Source organism: Rattus norvegicus, chromosome 1 (assembly GCF_036323735.1).
Source record: "Rattus norvegicus strain BN/NHsdMcwi chromosome 1, GRCr8, whole genome shotgun sequence".
NCBI lineage: Eukaryota > Metazoa > Chordata > Mammalia > Rodentia > Muridae > Rattus > Rattus norvegicus.
Window position 1 is genome coordinate 223,315,743 of NC_086019.1, and position 26,695 is coordinate 223,342,437.

General features: G+C 40.3%; 2 protein-coding genes across 4 annotated transcripts in view; one reads left to right on the forward strand and one right to left on the reverse strand.

The window, feature by feature from the left end:
* The window catches only part of Gna14 (G protein subunit alpha 14), a 182,409-nt gene extending 173,941 nt beyond the window's left edge, over window positions 1–8,468 (forward strand). For both annotated transcript variants that reach the window (NM_001013151.2, XM_008760288.4), the window contains 4 exons: window positions 264–392; window positions 2,759–2,888; window positions 5,703–5,856; window positions 7,096–8,468. In NM_001013151.2, coding sequence (NP_001013169.1) covers window positions 264–392; window positions 2,759–2,888; window positions 5,703–5,856; window positions 7,096–7,286 — 604 coding nt within the window. In that variant the 3' untranslated portion in view covers window positions 7,287–8,468. The remainder of the gene's footprint in view (window positions 1–263; window positions 393–2,758; window positions 2,889–5,702; window positions 5,857–7,095) is intronic.
* A 4,573-nt stretch (window positions 8,469–13,041) lies between these two features.
* The window catches only part of Vps13a (vacuolar protein sorting 13 homolog A), a 226,717-nt gene continuing 213,063 nt past the window's right edge, over window positions 13,042–26,695 (reverse strand). Inside the window, exons 69-72 of one of the 2 annotated variants that reach the window (NM_001100975.2) lie at window positions 18,860–18,945; window positions 17,548–17,671; window positions 17,253–17,327; window positions 13,042–14,581 (exon numbers count right to left, since the gene is read on the reverse strand). In NM_001100975.2, coding sequence (NP_001094445.2) covers window positions 14,531–14,581; window positions 17,253–17,327; window positions 17,548–17,671; window positions 18,860–18,945 — 336 coding nt within the window. In that variant the 3' untranslated portion in view covers window positions 13,042–14,530. The remainder of the gene's footprint in view (window positions 14,582–17,252; window positions 17,328–17,547; window positions 17,672–18,859; window positions 18,946–26,695) is intronic. The other variant, XM_039079915.2, reaches the window with a different exon arrangement.

The following is a 26,695-nucleotide window of genomic DNA, read 5'->3' on the forward strand; positions in this document are numbered from 1 at the left end:
GGCCTCTTAGGCTGCTGTTTTTCTCATGGCTACATAGATGATGCTCTGAGAACTGAGATGGGGTGACCTGTATCCTCAGAAGGCTCACAGATGTTCTTTTGAGTCCTGGTCTCTTCAGAACTGGCTCAGTAACCTCCAAATATCATTACTCGCTTCCATTTCTTGTGGGTACCCCATGGTCAGGGAGGACTTCTCTTGAGCAAGGAAGGCTATTTTCCCTTCTCAAAATGGAGCCTTGGCATCTTGACTTTTTAATGTCACAGTTACCTGACGGACATTGACCGAATTGCCATGCCCTCTTTCGTGCCAACGCAACAGGACGTACTTCGTGTTCGAGTGCCTACCACTGGCATCATAGAATATCCATTTGACTTGGAGAACATCATCTTCCGGTAAGTCTGTCTCCAAGACATTGTTCTTTAAGGATTTTTCTGTTCAGGGGGCAAGTGCCAAGGTGAGTCTTAGATATTCAATTCCTAAGCCCCTCTTAGGTTGTGATAGCCTTCTGGGCTCTCATGCTCCTCAACAGAAGGACTTCTGGTCTCTTACCAGGAAGAAATCTTCTTATGTGTAGTCACACAGATGTGCGCTCCTGTGACCATACCATCTACTGATGTCTTTCCCTAATGTTGAATAGGATTTTTCTTTTCCCTTATTACCTTGTATGAAATTTATCCTTAAAGAAAAACCAATATAAACATGTGTGTTAAAAGTTTATAATACATGGAGTACTCATAGTTGTATGTGTGTGTGTGTGTGTGTGTGTGTGTGTGTGTGTGCGCGCGTGTGTGTGTGTATGTGAGCATACAACACCACTCAGGATGAATAGATATTTCTTGATCTTTGTACAGGAAAAATAAATGAAAGTATAGGGCATTTAAAAAGTATCACAAATCAAAGCACTTTATAAAATTATTTTGTGTTATGTGTGTATTCCTCAGTGTATATGCACGTGCAGCACGTGCGTGAAGCCCTTGGAGACAATAAGGGACCCCTAGGACTGGAGTTACAGGTGGCAGTGAGCCATCATGTGGGACTGAATTCAGGTCCCTTGTAAGTGCAATAAGAGTTCTTAACCAGGGGACACCTCTCTAACCCCTCAAATCTCATGTACATCTAGTATTCTCCTATCCTTTTAAACAATGTTCATGTTACACATGTCTAGCCGTCCCAGATTAAATCCAATCTTGCCACAATTCTGTCTGGGAACTCCTGCAGTGCTGTCAATTGGAGGGGGGAGGGGTGGTGTGAAAACACTCTCTGCATCTTAGTTACAGATGTCCAATTTCAAGGTTGCTTTCTCCCGAGCTGCCTTGTGGATTTAAACCTTTTCAACTTCAAAGGCTGCTTGCAACCTCCCAAACACCTCCGAACCAGAGTTTGCTAAAGCTTTGGTGAACAGGTGTTGCCTTTCCAGAGCCTTAGGACCGGGTTTAATGTGGTTACCTCGGAGTTTGTGGCACCTCCCCCATGCAATCTTTCTGGGTGAAGAATTCTGATGCTTGAAGTGGAGGTCTTTGCAGAATGTCTTCATGCTAGTCGTGATATTTCTGCCCTCTCCCCCAGCTCTGTTCCCCTCTGCCACATGCTGTATGCACAGCATTGCAGGCATGTCGGTACACCTGGAACCTGGCTCAAAGGCCCCTTTCCAACCAGTAGTCACGGGAGCCACAATGAGCCTATAGACGGTCTAAGGAAACTGGCTTGGGGGCTTCAGAAATTGGTGTGTGGACGATGAAGTGTAGGGGTGGTGGGTGTGACCTGGCAGTTTGTGTGCTTTAACTGACCCATATAGTCTGCTAGGGTGTTAGTACAAATATCTACACTAACACTTAAGAATAGATGTTTTACCTAAAACCTAGTTTTCTCTAAAGTGTCCACAGACCTGGTAACAGTGAGCCTGCATCTTCTGCAGCAGCAGCAGAGCTCAGTAACATGTCAGCTATTCCTTTAGACAGGGTACCACTGGACTTGCAATAGTGCTTGGGGCTGTATGGCAGCAGTCACTGCACTGAGTCCATGAATACCTCCCGGTCACAGATAATGTCTTTGGATTTTCATACTGAGCAGAAAGCACATGCAGATGGGAAGAGGGGGTGGGGTCCAGCTAACACAGAAAGGATCTGTGGATAACTGAGATGAACTGTGAAAGCAAGACCAGGATGGAGAGGGAGTTCGAGGGGTGGCTCAGTGGCTAAGGGAGTTAGGTTACCAGTACCCACACCGAATGACTCAAAGCTATCTGTAACTCTAGCTCCAAGAAATCCAATAACCTCTTTTTGGCCTTTAGTGCATCTGCACTCATATGTGTGTCACACACACACACACACACACACACACACACACACACACATATAAAAAACAGAATACAAATTATACAGTTAAATATAAGACATGAAGAAAGCAAAGGTACCAGGAAGATGGCTTCCCTGTGTCCCTTTCATGTCCAACCTGACTGTATGTGGGTGGCTGGAGTTAAGCCCAAGTGGATGTTGGTGTTTTTGTGCCAGGACTACTGCAGTAGGTTCTTATCCAGTATCTCCAGGCAGGCAGGCTCCGTCTCAGTCCTTTGCTTGGAAACCACCAGTGTTCTTCAATGCCTGCACATCCAGCACTGTTCTAACACACTAATTCTAAGAGGCCCCTTCCTCTAAAACTCACTGAGGACTCCAAAGACACTAACTCAATGATGCAATGGCTTTATTCTCTCTCTGGAGTTGTGCGTTCCCACCTTTGACCGCCTGCCTCTGTCAAGCAGGATGGTGGATGTTGGTGGCCAGCGATCTGAACGACGGAAATGGATTCACTGCTTTGAGAGCGTCACCTCCATCATTTTCTTGGTTGCTCTGAGTGAATATGACCAGGTTCTGGCTGAGTGTGACAATGAGGTATGCTGCTGGAGGGTGGGGTGGGGTGGCAACTATGGAAGACAGTCTTATTTCTTCAATGTTTCAAGAAGCTAGCTAGGTGAGGAAACAGACCCTCCTTCTCTGCCAGTACTCAGGTGTCTCTTACCAATGTAACCTACAGGTGCCCTGCAGACTTGGGACTAATGTCCTGTGTAACAAATTCAGTCACTTGTCACTTAACAAAATACATTGAGATGATATCATTAGATTTCATAGCCAGGCTTGGTGGCACTTTTAATCCCAGCACTTGGGAGGCAGAGACAGGTAGATTTCTGTGAGTTCCAGGCCAGCCAAGGCTACAAAGTGAGACCCTGCCTCAAAGAAACCCAAACCAAATTAACAATAAACAACAAAAAACCCAAACAAAGAAACAGAAGACTTAATCGATTATTTTATGACTAAATTAGACAGTTTGGCCTACTGCACATCAAGAGTCGTGGACCAGAACACTGGATCTTTAGTTGCCCACTAGAATTTCCTAAGTATCCTTGGAGAAAACTGAATGTCCCGAGTCAAATAGCAGACTCTGGCTTGCTTGATTGACAGTGGCTATGGTCTGAGAACCAGGACTGTTCAACACTCCCCAGGGTAAATGTAATGTATCACGAAGGGTGGAAACTAGGAAAAGGCAGAGTGCTGGGACTGGGTTAGGGAGCTCAGCTTACCAGGCCAGCATTTATACAGTCTTACTGCCAGTGGCATGCTAGAAAAAAATAGTCTTTTGGACTCAATACTATTTACTGTACATATACATATACACAGTATATTTACTGGGTTCCATTGGGGCCAGTTTTATTCCCAATTCCCTTCAGAGACCCTAATACATACAGTGTTGTCTAACAATTCTCTCCCAACCACACCCCTTTTAAGACTGGGTCTCATGTCTTCTAAGATGGCTTCTGATCCTCCAGTCTTGTACTACCTTCCAAGTGCTGGGATAATACCCATGCGCCACTGTATGGTTTGAACCCAGGGCTTCATCACGCTTGGCATCCCCAGCCCAAGCAATACTGTTTCTAATAGGTGCCATGAGCAGACTCCTCACCCTCCAGAGAATGACACTCCCAAACCAAGTTCCTAGCTGAGTTGTCAGGGCTGAGCTGCCCATCAAATGGAGCAGGTCAGGAACTACTTGAGATTGCTTTTGTCCTTACTCCCCGCAAGGGTCTCACACAGGGCATCCAGGGCTGATCCAGCCCAGACAGGTATTGTGCCTCCTGCAAAGACACAAGGTGCTGGCTAGGTCTAGTTCTGTTAGATGCTCTGACAGAAAGTGACCAGGGCTGTCAGTCACTTTGTGAGGTTACTTTCTGAGGAATACCAGTGTCCTCTTAACGGTCTTTCCCTCTGACATTAATGGAAGATTTCTTGACTCTTGTGTCAAGGATGTGAATGTAAATCATCAATGGCTGGGATCTGGTCATGACCCATGAACAAACCTTATGTTTAGTGAAGGTTTCTCTCTGACAAGTGCTACTATATTAGTTAATTAACTCATTTACTTGTGCCTTACTTGTGCCACTAGCTCTCCCGAACAGAATTTCAAAAGAAACACATAAGTTACAAAAAGTAAGGAATTCTTAGAAGTTATTTATGGTATTTATCAGAAAAGTCAAAGGATTGGGTGCTCAAGGGACCACAAGGTCAGTTCGATATTCTTAAAGATTAAATATAGTCTCTTCTCATAAGAAACCACAGGTGTTTGGAGAGAACATAAATGCTGTTATTTTGGCCCTTTCCTTCCAGCTGATACACGTTGGGGCTGTTCACTGTGCTATATAGATTTTTTTCTTTCCTTGGAGGTTAAGATAATACTATACTTCAGAGAGTCTAAGTGGATGAGTTATTTCTCTGATAACACTTCTGGGTCTGTCTGTGGAGTCGGAGAATGCACAGGTCTGGGCTTGTTGGGAAGCAGATTCATGGCACGGCCCTTTGGAGTATTCCGTGAGCTTTGATGTTGTATTGGTTGCTTTCTTCTCTAAAGGAAAGTTTTTGCCTTTTTTCCTCTTAGAAAGACTTAAGAGAAAATGCTGTCAACAGTAGTTGTCATGTGATACATTGTTTCTGAGCTCTTGTCCCCTCAAATTTGAGAGCTTTTAGTATTTCCTTTGAAGGGTGTTATTTAAAATTACTGTCTGTAGCATAATTGTCATCAGACTCACTTCTCTGTGGATTTGGGAAGGTTAAATTTTTAGAATACAATGCTCATCCACCAAACTGGGACAACAATCTTCACATAGCTAAGGTGCTCTGCTATGTTAGTTTACTTCTGACCAGAGTTTAACATGCCTGAGGGCTCAGGGTTGTGTTCCCTGGAGATTTCCTTCTTCCTGAGTTGCAATATACCTGAGGCACTGTTCAGAAGCACACATCCACTTGAAGCTGGTATCTCACCACAATTAAGGAACACAAACACCTTGTCAAATGAGGTAAACTTTCTGGTCCAAGTGCATTTAAAAGGCTTGTTCAGGGGGCTGGGGATTTAGCTCAGTGGTAGAGCGCTTGCCTAGCAAGCAAAAGGCCCTGGGTTCGGTCCCCAGCTTCGAAAAAAAGAAAAAAAAAAAAAAGGCTTGTTCAGGGCAAGAGAAGAAGAGTGCTCTAAAGAGTCGGACCAGGAAAGTCAGTTAGGCAGGTGAGGGTGAAGGGAAATAGAAGCTGGTCTGGTGGGATCACATGCTTTGTCTCAAGAACAGTGGCCCAAAGGGGATAGCTACACTCAGTCACTTAGCGTGCTGTTTCCAAGTCTTGCTTTTCTTCCCGGCTTACCCCAACTTCCTTGTTTCTCCCTAGAACCGTATGGAGGAGAGCAAAGCCCTGTTTAAAACCATCATCACCTACCCCTGGTTTTTGAACTCCTCTGTGATTCTGTTCTTAAACAAGAAGGATCTTTTGGAAGAGAAAATCATGTACTCTCATCTAATCAGCTACTTCCCAGAGTACACAGGTAAGTTACTCATTTGGGAAATGGGGCTTTCACACTGACCTAATGCACTCCTTCTCCAGGATCAGTCTTTAGTCTTCAGCATGGCATTCTGGGGCCTCCCTGATGGGCTCTCACTTGCCAATTCACAGTTCTCATTGCCCTGCTCATGGTCTCACCTCAACATCGGTCACTGCGAGGCCTGAATGCACATGCCAACCCACTTGGCTGACTCCACTTTTTGGGTCCACCTCAGGTACCACACCTAGGAAAAATCTTCTGGCCTTCCTGTATCACAGCCTTCCATTGGTGCCCTGGCAACTCTTTGGAGCAGAGCTGGCTCTTTAGTCAGCTTTAGTTGGCAGACTTGCTGCTTTGTGGGGTCACAGGATGACATCATCTTAGACATAGATGTGTGTGAAGTCTTCCATGTATGCCTTGCTCTAGGAAGGACAGTTCTCACTCTTGCTAATCACTCCCAGCACAAGAGGTCTCGGATAGTATACTCTTGACATTGATATTTAAACGTTGGTATTTCAGTGTATCCCCCTTTCCTTTGATTAAATACTCTGGTATTTAATGGCAATATAATTTAGGACTTGTCAAGCTTTAAAATCAACCTAGTAATATCAGATTTTGCACCATGCCCTGTGGCCCCAACCCCCTGCTGTCTGTCTGTACAAATTACAAAGTATCACTTCAAAAGTGGTTAGAAACAAAACTAGGCAATTAGGTCACTATTTTTAGACAAACCACTTTACAGTATAATTATTAGATAAATCAGTAGACACTTTAAAAAGACCAAATATTGGGCTAGGGGATGGCTTAGTACAAAATGCCAGAAACCACCTACAAAAGCAAGGCACAATTGTGAGGACTTGTAATCACAGAGCCAGGACAGGGAGACTGCAGATCCCTGGGATTTGCTGCCCATCTAGTTGAGTCTAGTTGGTGAGCTGTACGCCAATGAATGACCCTGTCAATAGAGGTGCATGAGTAACATGACATTGTTCTCTGTTCACATGCATGTATACACATGCGTGCACGCACACGCACACGCACACACACACACGCACACACACACAAATGAGAAGCATTTTTAAAATATTATTTTATGGATTCATAATGAAATGTAAATTACTTCAGGTAAACTTTCCATAGATATAAGGTAAGATGGGTCAGAGAAGGATCCTGGATAAGAACAAAAATAGATTGTGAGAGGACATGGTAGTAAGTCTGTATCTTTATTTTTCTCATGATCAGGACCAAAGCAAGATGTCAAAGCTGCCAGGGACTTTATCCTCAAGCTGTATCAAGACCAGAATCCTGACAAAGAGAAAGTCATCTACTCGCACTTCACGTGTGCCACAGACACGGAGAACATCCGCTTCGTGTTTGCTGCTGTCAAGGACACGATCCTGCAGCTGAACCTGCGGGAGTTCAACTTGGTGTAAATGGAGGTCGAGCTGAGCTCTTTCTTCCTGCCCAATCTACAAGTGCTTCTGACCACCTGGACCAGGACCCAAGAACATTACATAGCCTGCAGCACAGAGATGGACAGTGCAATGTGAAAAATACTTTACCAACCCTTTTAAGTGTCTTTAATTCTTGATGGTGTAATTCTTTTCTTACCTTTTGGCTCTACGATTAGGTATAATTTTTGAGTGATTTCCTCCCTTTTTTAAACTAGTGCTCAACAGCTATTAAAAATCACGTAACAGAGGGACTTGTTAATTTACAAATCATGGCTTCAGACCTCTGAGATTCATTTAGGTGCCTAAAACATCTTCATAGGCTTGATAATTTTAAAATAAATTTTAAGGAAACATTTCTAACATTTCTTCCCCTTAATGCTGAAGTATGACTCATGTAACATTTTGTTAAACCAAAAAGCTTCTTTCTATGCCTTTTTTGGGGTTATTTTTTTATTTAAAAACAGGCTTAAGTAGTCCAGGCTGGCTTCCAATTCAATGTAATTGAGCATGGCCTTGGTCCTCCTGCCTGAATGTTCCATGCTCAGCTAGGACTTTTTTTCTGAGACAGGCCTCATGCATTCCATTCTGGTCTCTCACACACTATGTGGTCGAGGAAGACCTTGGACTTCTGATTCTTTTGTCTTCATATACACAACCTATTTAAGGCAGTTCTCCCATGGTTGCTAATTCCTAACACTAAGAGATCTCAAACAGTGTGATTTCACATTGACATTTACAGGTTAGTAATGGTTGGATGTATGTGTCACATAATAATTTAAGTGATGCATGGGATGGGACCCAGGGCTTTGTGCATGCTAGGCAAATGTTCTGCCAATGGAGCTATACCCCCAGTCAAAGATTTAAAAAGCAGTTCTTTTCATGTCAGCTTTCTAATCCAAATTATTATTATCCAAACATTAATTTTGCCACAATTTGATAACACCAACTGTGACATATGATAAGTGGACTCTAGATATTGCATTGTGTGTGTCCTGATGCAACATGGCCGGGTCTTATAGCTTATGGAATGGTTAAAGCATAACTTGTTTAGCAGATGTTATATAAACCTTGTCAAAGCTCTGGTGGCAACCACAAATGTGCTGTTTGAACTGTGTACGCTGTGCCTTTCTGGATACTAAGAATACACTGTTCTACCCTCAACACCGATGATGATGTGCTTCTTAGAGCTCACGGCTGATGGTTCTGTTCAAAAGGAAAATGCTACAGTCTTAACAGCTCAGCAGCTTTCTTGCTTCCTTCTTGAAATGGTCTCCACTCATCATGGTGTGCTGGAGCTCCTTAGTGCCTGGCTCTGTAAACTGTGCAGGTCCTGATCCCCAGGACAGTAGAGTACTTCATACTTAAGGGCTCCGGTGGCTTTTGCTTGGACTGCTTACCCAGAGGAATGTCTGTACTTACTTAGACAGATCCACCTCTCATCAATCTCCAGAGGTCCCCAACTTGAAGTGGTTTAGCATTTACAACAGTGAGAAAGTGACATGTATCCAGTACAAACTGTACTTTGAATTATGATCCTTTCTCAAGCTAGTGATTTTTGGCCTGGTACTGTATTGAGATGATGGGCCGTTGTAAGCTGCAGCTCCCAGTCAGCCATACCATCATGAGGGGAAACATTAACCTCTCCGTAGTGCACTTCTGGACTGGATGTTCCAGAGGGTCAGTCGACTGACTATGCATTTTCAGCTTCAATGCCTTTGGTTGGTGTGGGCTTACTTAGTTAATTCTCAGATTGGCAACATCTGTTGCAGAACCACATGGCTTAACTCCTAGAACTGAACTAAGCCAATCTTCCACCCAGGGATGGGACCTCCAGACTGTCAATTTGTTGGAACAATTGCAAACGTGAAACCACTCTACCAAAGTAGCATTATGTTTTAAAAGTCATGAACAATTGGACAAACGAATGCTAAATCTCATTTGAAGGAATTAGTCATCAAGACAAAGACAAAGGAGGAGCTTTTCAAGATATTAAAAATGATAGAGCTAGCATTCACTTTTGTAATCCCTGTCATTTGCCATGGCTAAAAGTGACTAACTGGGTCTCATTAACCTAATCTAAAAAGAAGCATGCCCATGTAGTCAGGACTAAGGGTGTTAAATAATATGGAATTCTTTTTTCAAGTACTTTCTAGCACTGAGCTATTGAGAATTTAGCTTTTGGTTGATATACAAGAAAATGATGTCTTTTGGGGCAAAAGAGTTGTATGGAATGAATTAAATTTTGGTAACAAATACCTTTTCCAGTTACAAAAAGCCAAACTCTCCACATCAGAGATAACTTAGTAATTTCTGTTGGTATTCATTCTGTTTGTAGACATTCTCCCTTAGCCCTTCTTTTAGAAGAAATCAGCCATCTGAAGTTGGTGGCTAGAAGCTACTGGAAAGTCAGGACACTCATCTCTAGGAGTAACTTAGTTATTAATCTAAAAGTATGACTCTAAGCATTAATTAAATACTCAGATCTTAGATAGGCAGGAGAAGGTGAATGTTCCTGATTCTACTCAATAACAACCAGACCAGATGGAAGCCCAGAAAGCTTTATTGGATTCACATATGGTTAGACTAGGCAGTCATCTTAGCATGCAATCCAAACCTACCCCTTCAAGAAATAATGTTTTCAAGTGTTTGTGAGGATTTCCAACAAAGTTTTAGAAAGAAAAAGAATAAGGTAAGTTTTAAGAATAAGAACCACACTAGAAATGCCTGTGGTTAATAACACTATATCAAAACACAGAACTAAGGCAGCCACTGTGTAATAGGTAATTAGGTCATGGAATACTGAGAATAGAAAAGTGAAGGAAATACGGACACGGTAAAGAAGTAGGTACTTAAAAACTGTAATAACCAATGGTCATGTTTGCACCAAATAATAAACATACCAAAGAAGTGCAGGCTATTTAGTCAATATGAAAATAGTGAAGACACTAGTCTAGACATTTCATAAAAATGGAACCAAACAATTTCAAACCTATGAAGAGAAAGTATTTTCAAAGTTTACCTTCTCTGGCAATTTTGTTAATTGTAATACACTTGTATACATAGATGACCATTTAAAAATTTTATATATGGTGTTCTAATAAGTCCTAAATATAATCTATAATTATTGGTGGTCATGAGTGTATTCTCATTGACATTTAGAACATTGTATTATAAATGACAGTATATTGGTTTTGAAATGTTTTTCTGCCCAAATACTGGTGACTTTTGGACAGTCAATTAATCAACAGTGGTGTGAAGACGTCATCAGAAACACTGATGCTTGACTGCACCATGCTCTGCTCACTTCATAAGAAACACTGATGCTTGACTGCACCATGCTCTGCTCACTTCATAAGAAACACTGATGCTTGACTGCACCATGCTCTGCTCACTTCATAAGAAACACCGATGCTTGACTGCACCGTGCTCTGCTCACTTCTAATCATTAAACCTTTTTACTTTAACAGCCTTGTCACAAAGTTTTACTATAAGGATATTTTACTGATATTGTAAAAATATGTTCAGTGACAGATTCGAAATCAAGGCAATTTGATATACATCACAGTAAGTGTTAAACTATAACCCAAATTTTACATTTGTATAAATTACTCCATTTTGAAAAAAATACTCTATTGACCTATAAAATCTGAAGTTAGATTTCTTATGGGTCAAGCTTCGGGTAACCCAAAGTTTCCTTTTTTACAGAATGTTCTAAGGCTTAAAAAGGAAAAAAAAATCAAGGATCCATAATGTTAACATAAAAATATTTTAAAAGACAGAAGTTATTTTACAAGAGAGGCAATAAAGTAGAAGAGGTACCAATTGAACAAGCATTCGTGGAATTTCTGAGTGAGATGCAGCCCCTTCAAGTTTAGCAAGGCAGCACCTCCTGGGTCAGTGGGGGAGGTCATGCTAGTGAGTATTAATGCCCACATCTCCATGCTACATAGAATAGGTCATAAGGAACAGTTTACCCAACTAACGTAAACTTAGTAGGTTAGCATTACCAATGAAGAATAAACTTAAAAAATACATTAAAATGGTCAGGCGAGGGCAAAGGGTTCCTTTCTAGATGGGGCAGTAATATGTGATTCTATGGAGCATCAATGGAAATCAGACTGATGAGCTCATATTCAAACTGGTGTAAGGCAGTCAAGTCTTTTCCCTTTCTATTTGGGTCATAGGGAAATGAGGACATGCAGTATTTATAGGCTACTGATACTTATATGGCACCCTCTGCAAGTGAGTGCTCTGGCCCCACAAAAACATCTCCTACCTAGCTAGCTACCCATTTTCAGGATATTTTTGCCACCTGCATGATGAGCCAGACAGAAGGCAAATGACAGTAAGGTGCTTGGTAGCCGGGGACTCTACCGCAGCCTGTGGGCTTTCTCGGTGCAATCTGCAGGGTTCATTTTCCTTGTCCTACTGATCTCCTATGAGGGAAGGGAAGTAATAACACTCGTATGCTAGAATAAGAGCTCTCTTGACTGTTCACCCTAAGGATGACTGCTGTGCTCTAAATCTGCTCTTCCTTACCAACCTAAGCCATCCTATTCCCAGGAAGGGGAGCACAGTTCCAATAGTTACCAGATGGCCCATGTTGCTTCCCTAGTCTTTCAGGTTTTTTATTCATTTTTTTAAAAGTGGTTATTCTGCTTTAAGTTATGAACAAAGTTCTTATGTGTTCTCTAGTTCAAGTACTTATTTACATTCCAATTTTGAAATATGATTGTCTTTAGCTATTAAACCCATGGGTTAAGATCTATAATTTGAAAAACACTGCCACTGAAGATTTCACTTGCATCAGAGACACAGAAAAGCCCCCAAAGCAAAGGCCTGCAGCACAGACAGATCTGATCACTCCAGGCACCTCTTCTATAAACATACATGGCTCATGCGTTCTGTGCTTTTGTCTCAGTATTTTTAATGCAGAGGCCTATGCAAGGGAGCAATTGGCACGTGGTGAAGAATCAACCAACATGGCAAGAACACACTACAGGACATTCAGTGCTGAGTATTTTGTTTTTTAAAACCAGGAAGGATTGGACACCACCCTGTGGGATGCTTCTAAGAGATTGCATGCTAGCATAGTGACACTCACTGGGATCCTACTGCTACAGCACATTACCAGAAGAGAAGGAGACAATCATGACAGAGATCATAGGAAACTCCAAGGTATCAGATGCTAGGGAACCCACTCTTGTGCAACACACACACACACACACACACACACACACACACACACACACACACACACACACACGATAAGCTTGAACACTGTGACTCCAGGATGATTTTTCTAAAAAGATTCTGGATTCTGAAAAAGACTATTGAATGAAATATGTAACCATAAATTATAAGATGTTAAGCTAATGCCTCATTGAATGGCTAGTATTCCTAATTTTCATTGTTTAAACAGATGATCTAAAACAATCATTCTACGGCACAGGCTGAGAGAGTGATGGGTATAAGGATCAAGAGCTATGCCTTGGGTTTCACTGATAAAGGAACAAGCAGGATAGGCATGCAAGCTATGTGTGTGCATGAGTAATACAGCCCGCCCTGCGAGCTGCCAGAAGGCACAGAATTGCTATGGTATTACTTTTGTACTTTATCATGGCATACCAAGGGAGTTATGGGTCTACTGAGCTCATTAAAGAAGTAATCAATGAGGAATTTAACTCTCAGCAGTGACTGGGATGCAAGGAAAGCAATATTCCAGATTCCAATATACCAATATACCAATCTTCACAGGTTTAATCTGGAACCTTGGAGGGGCTCAGCAACAACACAAATGTGCAGCTTACCTGGAAGAAAGGTCGTCTTCAGGATACACAACTACAACAATGTGAGATGTGCCATCGTTCGATCCAATGTTATGTTTAGAAGGGAAAACATTCTGAGGGATGCTACAACAGCACTGTTTTCTTTGTAATGACATAGTACCAATTAGCAGGACTTGGACAGCAACAACGGCAAGTTACTGTCTGGCGCACTATTCATTCTAACTTTCATGGTAAAGCAAAGGCTGGGTGAGCTAAATATCCATTGACCAAATAGACTTTCAACACCAGTTTATAGCAATTTGGTAACATACAATATACATTAAACACTGTGTGTTATTTAATAACCGATTAAGACATTCTGTTTATAGCTCACAATTGGACATCCAGTTCATTCTGTTTAACATAAACAGTCATTAATAGTAAAGAGCAAAGATCTTGGACAGAAGCCAAAGGGGAGAAGCCTTCAGTCTTACTTTTCGATTATTGTAGATCTCACAACTCTTGTAGTGACGAGCTTGTATGTTTAAACAAGCACTTTTCCTTGCCTGGATAACTACCTTAGCCTAAAGTACAGGGTAGGTGACTGGTTAAATTGTAGGGTTTGCAATGTAATTCAACAAAGAGCTCTTCATTTTAGAGCATAATTTATTATAGCTAAGATGCCGGAGTTCCTCATTTTTGTATTTTTAAAATTCTTGTTACCCATAAACAGAAGGTAAACATTAAGGCTTCAAATTTTTAACTTTGAAAACAACTGTCTGTTAAAAAACAAACTGGGTAAATCCATGGAGTTCTCCTGAGGAAGTATTTATAAGGCAAAAAGGATCTGGAGGGGTCTTTATTTTTGGGGTTATGATATTCAGTTTGTAAAGCTTTTCTTTAGTCTATGGCCCAAGGGGTATTATGTTCAATCTCAAAAACAGTTATTTTTCACAGTTATACTATACATGTTTGTATAATCCAAATAATTTGTTTTTAAAAAGGAAAATACCAAAATACTTATTTGTAAAAAGAACTTCATGATTCTGCAGAAATTATCAAAGTCTTGTCACTACTGAGGCAGTACAAGTGCTCCTTCTCCATTACTCTGAAGGAGAGGAAGCAAGCATGAGAGAAGTGCTAACTGGGAAAACTACATTCTGCTTGATTAGACTGTGAACAATCTTTCTGGCACTGCTGAGGAGATCCTGGAGTAAACACTTCTTTTTATAAAATATTAAGAATCGTAACCAGATGCATGATTCAGATTAGGAAACTGAATGGACCATCTGCACTTTAATCACATAGCTGTTTACCCAATTGATTCCTTTTTTTTTTTAAAGCATCTACAACCCATAGGATCCCTGAAATGACTCCTCTTCTCCATAGGAGTTAGGAGGTCCAGCATGGGAACTGTAATAACAAATTTCCATGCCTCTGCACACTGTTCTCTCTTCACAGTCTTGGGGATGGTTCTCTTGCTTCTTCCAGCTTTGTAAGGATCCACTGTTAGGGAGATATAAAGCAAAATTTGTGATGAAACAAAATATAATGAATGGAAATCTAAAAGCCATCATAAAGTTTAGACATAAACTGATAACCAATAGTTAACCTATACACTGTAGAAGAGAACATGGACACAGCCCAGATTCTCTAATATTTGTCTAAGGTCCTTGGAACTGTACTCACAAGAGATAAGGAAAGCAGGTAAGACCAGACCACTTACTTATTAAGTAAGGAAACACAAAGACACTGAAGGAGGACTGCAAGAGTTGTCCATACTACACTGTGCCTCAACTTCAAGCAACTCTGCATAGAAAGAAGTTTCCACTCAGGGGCAAGAGAGTCAGCTAAGCAAAGGCCTTAGACTTGAAGCCAGCCATGCCAGAGCGAAACACTGGTGCCATGGCCACCAGTGCAAGGCTAACTTCTGGTCAATGGTACAATGGAGCTGTGTTAGGTGGCTGATTACAATGACCATGACTCTCCCAACTTCAGGTAGCAGAGCACTAAGCAGGATATCGCATGCTGGGGAACAGAACACAGGCTAGAACAGGCTTGGTCATGACAGACTTAGCACTCACCAGAAACTCAAGTTCCACATGGGCCACATTAAGACTGTATTTATGAATAATTATGTAGATATAAATGGTTAAATACTCCAACTAAAAGACCATGTGACTGACTGGATTAGGAACCCATACAACCCCAAACCCAACTCTAATATGTAATTTGCAAGAAACATTCATCTCGCAGGACATATTTAACCACTTACCATTGTATTTTAACAAACAAGATTAAACCAAACCTCAAATATGAAAGAGAAAGAATCAAAACAGAATAAATGAAGGGAGAAAAAAAATCAATGGAATCCTTGTTCTCTGAAAAGATAAATACATTAGACAAAGTTCTTAGCTAGAATAAAAAGAGTCAGAACCAGAAATGGCATTACACAATGACACCAGAGAAACAAAGTCCATTAGAAGTTATTATGAATAGCTATGTGCCAAAAAATGGTAATCAAGAAGATATAAAAAAATTCTAGATGCACACACCTTACCAAGACTGAGTCACACACATACACAAACCCAGGAAATATAGCTTAATAAAAATTAATGCAATTGAATCAGTAATACAGCAGCATACTCTGTCCTCTTATACCAGGTCACATGTGTATTAATTCTTGAGTGTTTTATTCCTGATTCTTGGTAATTCATTCCTTTCCTATGATTAGCATGCCAGCATTGCCTTTAATCACCACATCTTGATAGAAGTTGCACAGCATGTGCTAACCGGTTCAAGGAGGGGAACAACTAGGGTCTAGAAGAGACAGGTGAACTGGCAGATAGTCATATTCAATGGAAGATGTAGCAAGAAGCCAGGAGGTCAGTCTTTGTTCTGATTCTGGGCACACTGATGAGGTGTCTTCAAGTGAATTCCCTCACGTATTACACTGTAGCTGTCTTCAGACATAGCAGAAGAGGGCATCGGATCCCATTACAGATGGTTGTGAGCCATCATGTGGTTGCTGGGAATTGAACTCAGAACCTCTGGAAGAGTAGTCAGAGCTCTTAACCGCTGAGCCATCTCTCCAGCCCCCCTCACACATTACAATACTGTGTCAATGAATATCTTCACCACAGTTAAGGTGACATCAGTTCATAGCTTTCTTTTGTCACACTTCCCAAAGGATCACTGTATTTTTCAGTTCAGACCATTCCCATTTCAAGGAACCTGAGGTTAGCTGACTTCCCTCAGCTGTTCTAGCAAGCAATAGAGGAAACACTGAAACCTTTTCTGACTATAGGCCTGGCTTTGCTGCCTGGGCATAACTAATGGTTTCTTACTTTCTCTGCACATCACTGTAACTGCGCAGTAACGATATTAACTCTGTGGGGATGGCCTTTCTCTGCTGGAGTGGACAGATTAACATTAGAACAAAATGATTCTTAAGTTTTTGCTGACTTGTAAAAACTGAAGTATTAGAATAAGCATTTAAAAGAAGAACATGCAGAAACCTGTGACTTTAGCTCTTGGGGACTATACAGTAAGACCCTGTCTCAAAAACAAAACAAACAAATGAACAAACAAAAACAAAACCAAAAAACCAAACCCCCAAAACAAAAACCTCAAAAACTAATGAGGAACAAGGAGGGCAACCCTGTAGGAGGACCAGCAGTCTCAATTAACCTGGACCCCTGAGATCTCTCAGACACTGGATCACCAACCGGGCAGCCTACAACAGCTGAGATGAGGCCCCCAACACATATACAGCAGAGGACTCCTGGGTCTGGGTTCAGTCAGAGAAGATGCACCTAAGCCTCAAGAGACTGGAGGCCCCAGTGAGTGGAGAGGTATGGTGGGGTGGGGACATATCCTTCTGGAGACTGGGGGGGGAGGGGGCAGTGAGGAGGTATGAGATGTAGGGTGGACCAAGAGGGGAATAAAATCTGGAGTGTAAAAACAAATAAATAAAAATTAAAAAAAAAGAAAAGCCAGGAGAAGTACTGAATATACTGAAAAGTGTTGAAGGAGATAACATTTAGTTATATGTACTAAGGCTATTAAAAATAAAAGCTATAAACAAAATTCACCTGCTGTGAAAAATAATTCACTTATACAGCTTCAAAGTGAGATGCTTCTATGTAGTTTAAAATAAAAGATTAATTATATTTACCCTAGCATCTTCTGGAGTCTTGAAGTTAATTATTTTTCCAAATTCTTTGGCATGGAATACAGATTTCACCCGTTCCTAGAAACAGAATTCATAGGACAGAATTCATAACTTTATTTAAAAGAAAACCCAGTTGTAGAAACACAGTGGAGAAATGCCTTTTCTCCCTTACAGATGTTTATAACATAAAGGAAAGCTATTCCATGACAAAGCAGCATTTATAAAAGACAGATCAAAGAGGCTGTTTGAATCACTGTTTTAGAACACTAAGCATACAGAAGTCCGTCTACATACATACCTTTGCTTCGATGCGCAATCTTCTCCCATGGACAATGAATGGCTCTTTGGTGAACTCATCAAAAGTGTACTGCCACTCACATGTGAGCTGTCCAAATGTTCCCTTTGTTACGAACAACACACCACTAGAGGAAGGGGAAGAAACAATTCACTTTGAGAACTGAGGAACCTAAGTCAATAATGTGTAAGATTTTCATTCATTTTTAATTTTATATTTTGCGAGCACACATGGAATATTCACCTAGACAAATTGTAAGTCATACTAAAAGCTTATTTTTCAAAAAACTTCTGCGTGTGTAGGCCTGGGTGTATGTATGTAGGCGTGTGCAGAGAGGCATGAAGAGGCCACTGGATCACCCCGGAACTGGAGTTACTGGTGACACCTGTATCTTCTGCAATGGCAGCAAATGTCGTCCTTAACTGTTGAGCCATGTGTACAGCCCCATAACCAATCTTAATTTAATCTACGGCTTATGTGTGCTTCATTTATTATGCTTAGTGGTAAAATGACTGCCAAAAGAGTCAACACACTGAGAATCTTGGGGATTTTCCAGAGAAAATCAAGCCCTGTCACTGCCAAAAATCAGAGAGAATTTTTCTTTTCTTTTCTTTTCTTTTTTTTTTTAAAAAAAAACAAAAAAAAACCAAAAAAACATTTTAGGCCTCACATTTCAATCATTTCTTGTTCCACTTTGGGGGAGAAATTAGAAACATGCATCTCATCTATGATTCTACTTAACATATCCCTCAAAGGACATTCTCCCACAGTTGTTCTTCATAGTTGAGACATCAATTTTAAGTTGATAGCACACACTTTCAGAGACTTAATTTAAGAACAGCCCATGGCTGAGAGAGAAGCCAGTCTCTTCATTTAGTCTTCCTTCCTCATCAGTCTGAGATGCTGAAAACACCCTGCAGTCCTCCGGTCTACAGCCCTTCTGAGAGATGTCATAGCTGGTCATAAAGTGTTCTATTCCCACTGGTATGCCAGTAATGAGAGAAAAATCTATACACTCTTATGAAGAGATATCACCAAGACTACTGGTGATGTCTAGAATCAATTGAGTGGTATTAGAGGATAAAGTCTACCTGTCCAGTCAGTTACACATAACTTCTGTACCCGGTAAAGTGGCTGAAGTATGTATAAACTATCTTATAATTCTGTTTACGTATGACTGTGTTCATCTGCAAGTGCACACTGGCAGGACATGAACATATGACCGGAGTTTACAGCAATCAGTGTGGCCATATAGCACTGATGAACACGAGCACCTGTCACTCATATCAAGTATTGGAGAAGGAAAAGAAGTTACCATCTTGTTATCATGAACATATCAGTTTTATTGACCATGACGTGGGTAAAATACTTGTATTTTGCAAATCTTCCATTTTCCATGACCTATAAAAAATAAGAAAATTAAAATATTCCATTTTATGATTCTCAAAAAAAATTTCAGGTTTCTTAAGGAAATAAATCATTAACATACTTAAATATGTTAAATATGTATAAATTATTTGTTTCCTTTGTAACGGTGTCTATCAAGCTGCTTTATCTGAGATTACACAAATACAGCAATGATAATCTTTAAATAGTAGTCTTTTACAAGATGTAAGTTTACAGGTTCAAACTCAATCTAACAGGTATTACAGTGACTCGTACTACATTTATACAGAGACATTTAAGTGTAGAGATTACTAGGAAAGACACAGGGACCCATCTGTTTTTCCATGCATGATTTTCTTCACCAGTGTTAAGAACTGGTTTAAAAAATATACAGCAGAGTTTCTAGACAAACCTAAAACCTGCCAACAATGTACAAATTATGTTTAAGACTGTTAAACACTATGATATTGTCTGCTAACAATTCTTTGTCCCAGAAAAATACAACTATAACCATAAATAAATAAATGAACATATATATATATATATATATATATATTTGTTTCAACATCATTTGTTCAGAATTCAAGTGCCTTGGCTATTTAAAATATAAATTAGGCCAGACTAATGTTTTAAAGGCAAGCAAAGTATTTGTAACTAAAAAAATCTCATAAAAGATGCATATTAAGAATTTAGGCATGTTAAGAGCCATGCAGAAATCCCAAGGGGTTATAAATTAATAGTGCAGAAAATTGGGTCCCATGAAGCTACATTAAATTAAAAAAAAGATTTAGAAAAAGCTGTAACTTCCTAACATCTTGGTACAGCAGACTGATTAGAGTCTTCCCCTTTATTGGCTAAGGAAAGAAAGAAAATGCCAGGAAGCTGGGCGGGGGAGGGGGGCTTAGCAGTGCAAGTTTTTAACCCTGAGATTATAACATTACAGAAAATATCTTTATTCTCTATTTCAATATGTAAAGCAGTTAAACAGCAAATGAAAGGGGACACAGCCGCAGAGTGAGAAGAAATGGCTATGATTATCAGATAGTTTATAAGTTATGTAAGCAAATTTGAAAACTTAGGTGAAGTAGATAAACAGTTATAAGCTAAGAGAAAACAGCATTAAGTTTTACAGAGGAAGGGTAGAAATTATTTTCAGAGAGCAGTATATATGAAAAATCTAGTAACTCATTTCAAAATGGAGGGGGAAAATCCTCTTTCATAGTGATAAAGGAAAGATAATTTATTCTTGCTTTATAGTTAATATGCACAGCCTTCACAATAAAGCTATAAAACTCCAAAATCCAGCTTAACTTGGTACTGTAGGCTGAAATCGAACTCCCAATCCCCTGCCTTGGTGCCAGATGCAGAAGTGCACCACCAAGCAGCAGAGCATCTTTTACTGATGGGGAAAAAAAAAAAGAAAAAAGAAAAAAAAAAAAGAAAAAGAAAATACATGTGCTATTCTTGGATGAATGTTACTCGTTTTGGGGACTCCCCCATGCATTGGTGAATTTTCCTTCCTTTCCTCACTCTTCCCCTGCCCTTGTTCTCTGGACTTGGAGAGAGAACTGACAGCAGCAGAAATGGTTCTTTCTAACTTTGTATACTGCCATTTGTTTTTATTTGAAATAAATAAGCTTATAAACGCATTCTCTTTGCTTTTATGGCCAAACTCTGAAACCAATAATACAATTTTACACCACTACTATAAAAGTCAAAAGTCTATACAACCCATTAGTAAATAATAACCTTCAAATCACATAGAAGCCAATGTTCAACTCCCAGTACCTAGCTTCTATGTCAGTACCAAGACAGGGTATTGCAATTGAATCTTTCATTGCTTTTCCATTAAGACCAATTCTAAGATGTGCCTGGTTGAATTAAACCAATTTCAATAGTCACCACAGTATCTGGTATAAGTAAGCTACAAATCTTGTACATATATAAATAGTGCAATATTCTCTGTAATTCATCCTTAATTTTGTGAGTAACGTTGGAAGGACAAATGGACATTCTGGTCACAGCATGTTTTGAAACACAATAAACGGTGTCCCTGTTATTACAGCTGATACATTTTAATAAACAATGACGGTCCCTGCACAGCAAAGCTTTGCGGGTGTCTCCATCGTCAATGTGTAAACTGAGTAAGAACAGGTAGGCAGAGTCTAAAGCTTTGAAACTGAGGCGGCAGAAGCAAGGAGAGAATGCGTAGGTGACCAGCCTAGAAATGTATGTTAGCTCACAATATCCTGGCTCATTATTTGACTGAAATATATTCTATATGAAGATCCTTGCTTTCCTAAGCACTTTCAAAAGCCCCACAGACTTTGATATGAAAATTACTGTTCACCTAAGACAATCTTTCCTTTATACACGAAGAGCCTGAGATCAGGTGTTTCAGTCTCCACAATTGTATGGTAAGGCTACAGTGAAATGACTGAGGTGGGGTTAGTTGCACACAGCTCAGAACACTTGTTTCTGGACTTTCAATGCACATTTTCCACTATGTCATGGCACCTCTCACAGTCTCAGTGACACTTTCCTTATGCTACCTTAAACATGTCTTTGGTAAGATTATACATGGACTGACCCTGGACTCTGACCTCATAGGTGGCAATGAATATCCTAGTAAGAGCACCAATGGAAGGGGAAGCCCTTGGTCCTGCCAAGACTGAAAACCCAGTGAACGTGAATTGTTGGGGGGAGGGCGGCAACGGGGGAAGGATGGGGGGGGACACCCATATAGAAGGGGAGGGGGAGGAGCTAGGGGATGTTGGCCCAGAAAGTGGGAAAGGGAATAACAATCGAAATGTAAATAAGAAATACTCAAGTTAATAAAGAAAAAAAGAAAAAAAAGTCTTTGGTAATTCTGGTGAATGCCAGTTATGGAGTCAGACTGAAGCAACTTTAGTTAGGTGAATTTTTAGATCAAAGGTCAAAATTCTATACCCTTTGATTCCAAACAGATGCTAGTTTTAAAAATTTCTACTACAATAGTTTCAGATAGCATGTAGAAAATAAAAGACTGAGTACGATAAAAGTTAGGCACCAACAGATCGAAGACTTAGATAAAAGGTTTGGCTTTAGTACAAAGACTTTACAACAACTGGAACCTTAGGACATAAGTAGTGGAGTGCTGAGTGAAAAACACTTCTGCCCTATTCATTACTTGGTATCTATCACTTACTTATGACTTTCTAAAAGAAACAGACACAAAACTATCTATGTCAGAATTTGAAGGTAGTAAGTCACATGGTTTTTGGTAAAAAAGTTCCTGTCTGAACTTGGAAAAAGACAAGTTTCTATGGTACTTTATTAAATATAAATGAGTAAATCTACACCCAATTAAAATATCAAAATATATTACCCTCATGGAACAGTGTTTCATAATGGTATGGGTTTATGTTTTGTTTTTAAATACAGCAACAAATGAGCCAGGAATGGTGGTACATGCCATTAATCCCAACACTTGGGAACATGGGAAGCAGAGGCAAGTGGATCTGTTAGAGGCCAGCCTGGTCTCCATAGTACTGAGTTCCAGGAAAGAGAGTTACAAAAGAGAGACCCCATCTAAAAAAAACATAAACAAACAAACAAACAGACAAAGATAGCCAACATGTAGGATTAAATGAAGGTACAACATACCCAAACTTATGGGACACAAGGAAAGCTGTGCTAAGAGGAAAACTCATAGCGCTGAGTGCCTGCAGAAAGAAACAGGAAAGAGCATATGTCAGCAGCTTGACAGCACACCTAAAAGCTCTAGAACAAAAAGAAGCAAATACACCCAGGAGGAGTAGAAGGCAGGAAATAATCAAACTCAGAGCTGAAATCAACCAAGTAGAAACAAAAAGAACCATAGAAAGAATCAACAGAACCAAAAGTTGGTTCTTTGAGAAAATCAACAAGATAGATAAACCCTTAGCCAGACTAACGAGAGGACACAGAGAGTGCGTCCAAATTAACAAAATCAGAAATGAAAAGGGAGACATAACAACAGATTCAGAGGAAATTCAAAAAATCATCAGATCTTACTATAAAAGCCTATAGTCAACAAAACTTGAAAATCTGCAGGAAATGGACAATTTCCTAGACAGATACCAGGTACCGAAATTAAATCAGGAACAGATAAACCAGTTAAACAACCCCATAACTCCTAAGGAAATAGAAGCAGTCATTAAAGGTCTCCCAACCAAAAGGAGCCCAGGTCCACACGGGTTTAGTGCAGAATTCTATCAGACCTTCATAGAAGACCTCATACCAATATTATCTAAACTATTCCACAAAATTGAAACAGATGGAGCACTAGCGAATTCCTTCTATGAAGCCACAATTACTCTTATACCTAAACCACACAAAGACCCAACAAAGAAAGAGAACTTCAGACCAATTCCCCTGATGAATATCGACGCAAAAATACTCAACAAAATTCTGGCAAACCGAATCCAAGAGCACATCAAAACAATCATCCACCATGACCAAGTAGGCTTCATCCCAGGCATGCAGGGATGGTTTAATATACGGAAAACCATCAACGTGATCCATTATATAAACAAACTGAAAGAACAAAACCACATGATCATTTCATTAGACGCTGAGAAAGCATTTGACAAAATTCAACACCCCTTCATGATAAAAGTCCTGGAAAGAATAGGAATTCAAGGCCCATACCTGAACATAGTAAAAGCCATATACAGCAAACCAGTTGCTAACATTAAACTAAATGGAGAGAAACTTGAAGCAATCCCACTAAAATCAGGGACTAGACAAGGCTGCCCACTCTCTCCCTACTTATTCAATATAGTTCTTGAAGTTCTAGCCAGAGCAATCAGACAACAAAAGGAGGTCAAGGGGATACAGATTGGAAAAGAAGAAGTCAAAATATCACTATTCTCAGATGATATGATAGTATATTTAAGTGATCCCAAAAGTTCCACCAGAGAACTACTAAAGCTGATAAACAACTTCAGCAAAGTGGCTGGGTATAAAATTAACTCAAATAAATCAGTTGCCTTCCTCTATACAAAAGAGAAACAAGCCGAGAAAGAAATTAGGGAAACGACACCCTTCATAATAGACCCAAATAATATAAAGTACCTCGGTGTGACTTTAACCAAGCAAGTAAAAGATCTGTACAATAAGAACTTCAAGACACTGAAGAAGGAAGTTGAAGAAGACCTCAGAAGATGGAAAGATCTCCCATGCTCATGGATTGGCAGGATTAATATAGTAAAAATGGCCATTTTACCAAAAGCAATCTACAGATTCAATGCAATCCCCATCAAAATACCAATCCAATTCTTCAAAGAGTTAGACAGAACAATTTGCAAATTCATCTGGAATAACAAAAAACCCAGGATAGCTAAAGCTATCCTCAACAATAAAAGGACTTCAGGGGGAATCACTATCCCTGAACTCAAGCAGTATTACAGAGCAATAGTGATAAAAACTGCATGGTATTGGTACAGAGACAGACAGATAGACCAATGGAATAGAATTGAAGACCCAGAAATGAACCTACACACCTATGGTCACTTGATTTTTGACAAAGGAGCCAAAACCATCCAATGGAAAAAAGATAGCATTTTCAGCAAATGGTGCTGGTTCAACTGGAGGTCAACATGTAGAAGAATGCAGATCGATCCATGCTTATTACCCTGTACAAAGCTTAAGTCCAAGTGGATCAAGGACCTCCACATAAAACCAGACACACTCAAACTAATAGAAGAAAAACTAGGGAAGCATCTGGAACACATGGGCACTGGAAAAAATTTCCTAAACAAAACACCAATGGCTTACGCTCTAAGATCAAGAATCGACAAATGGGATCTCATAAAACTGCAAAGCTTCTGTAAGGCAAAGGACACTGTGGTTAGGACAAAACGGCAACCAACAGATTGGGAAAAGATCTTTACCAATCCTACAACAGATAGAGGCCTTATATCCAAAATATACAAAGAACTCAAGAAGTTAGACCGCAGGGAGACAAATAACCCTATTAAAAAATGGGGTTCAGAGCTAAACAAAGAATTCACAGCTGAGGAATGCCGAATGGCTGAGAAACACCTAAAGAAATGTTCAACATCTTTAGTCATAAGGGAAATGCAAATCAAAACAACCCTGAGATTTCACCTCACACCAGTGAGAATGGCTAAGATCAAAAACTCAGGGGACAACAGATGCTGGCGAGGATGTGGAGAAAGAGGAACACTCCTCCATTGTTGGTGGGATTGCATACTGGTACAACCATTCTGGAAATCAGTCTGGAGGTTCCTCAGAAAATTGGACATTGAACTGCCTGAGGATCCAGCTATACCTCTCTTGGGCATATACCCAAAAGATGCCCCAACATATAAAAAAGACACGTGCTCCACTATGTTCATTGCAGCCTTATTTATAATAGCCAGAAGCTGGAAAGAACCCAGATGCCCTTCAACAGAGGAATGGATACAGAAAATGTGGTACATCTACACAATGGAGATAGCTACTCAGCTATCAAAAACAATGACTTTATGAAATTCGTAGGCAAATGGTTGGAACTGGAAAATATCATCCTGAGTGAGGCAACCCAATCACAGAAAAACACATATGTTATGCACTCATTGATAAGTGGCTACTAGCCCAAATGCTTGAATTACCCTAGATGCCTAGAACAAATGAAACTCAAGACGGATGATCAAAATGTGAATGCTTCACTCCTTCTTTAAAAGGGGAACAAGAATACCCTTGGCAGGGAAGAGAGAGGCAAAGATTAAAACAGACACAGAAGGAACACCCATTCAGAGCCTGCCCCACATGTGGCCCATACATATACAGCCATCCAATTAGACAAGATGGATGAAGCAAAGAAGTGCAGGCCGACAGGAGCCGGATGTAGATCGCTCCTGAGAGACACAGCCAGAATACAGCAAATACAGAGGCGAATGCCAGCAGCAAACCACTGAACTGAGAATAGGACCCCCGTTGAAGGAATCAGGGAAAGAACTGGAAGAGCTTGAAGGGGCTCGAGACCCCAAAAGTACAACAATGCCAAGCAACCAGAGCTTCCAGGGACTAAGCCACTACACCTAAAGACTATACATGGACTGACCCTGGACTCTGACCCCATAGGTAGCAATGAATATCTTAGTAAGAGCACCAGTGGAAGGGGAAGCCCTGGGTCCTGCTAAGACTGAACCCCCAATGAACTAGACTGTGGGGGGAGGGCGGCAATGGGGGGAGGGTTGGGAGGGGAACACCCATAAGGAAGGGGAGGGGGGAGGGGGATGTTTGCCCGGAAACCGGGAAAGGGAATAACACTCGAAATGTAAATAAGAAATACTCAAGTTAATTAAAAAAAAAAAAGTGACCCAGCAAGCAGATCTGTTTGAGGCCAGCCTGGCCTCCATAGTTCCAGGAAAGAGAGTTACACAGACAGACCCCGTCTCAAAAACATAAACAAACAAACAAACAAACAAACAAACAAACAAAAGTAGCCAACATGTAGAATTAAAAAGTGACCCAGATGGTGTACATCTGTAATTCCAGGACTTAACAGGATGACACAGGCCAGCCTCAGTTTCCTCACAAGTTCCAGGTTAGGCTCTATTCAGTCCCAGGACAGCAAGACTGTCCCGGGCAAGACAGGAGAGTGAAGGAGAGGAAGAACAGGGACAAAGATAGGTAACCGAATGCTGTGCTCAAAAGAATCTTACCTTTAAAGAAAATTAGAAGAAATAGTACAATTATTAAGCATTTAGGGTTTTAGATGAAAGTTTTACTAAGT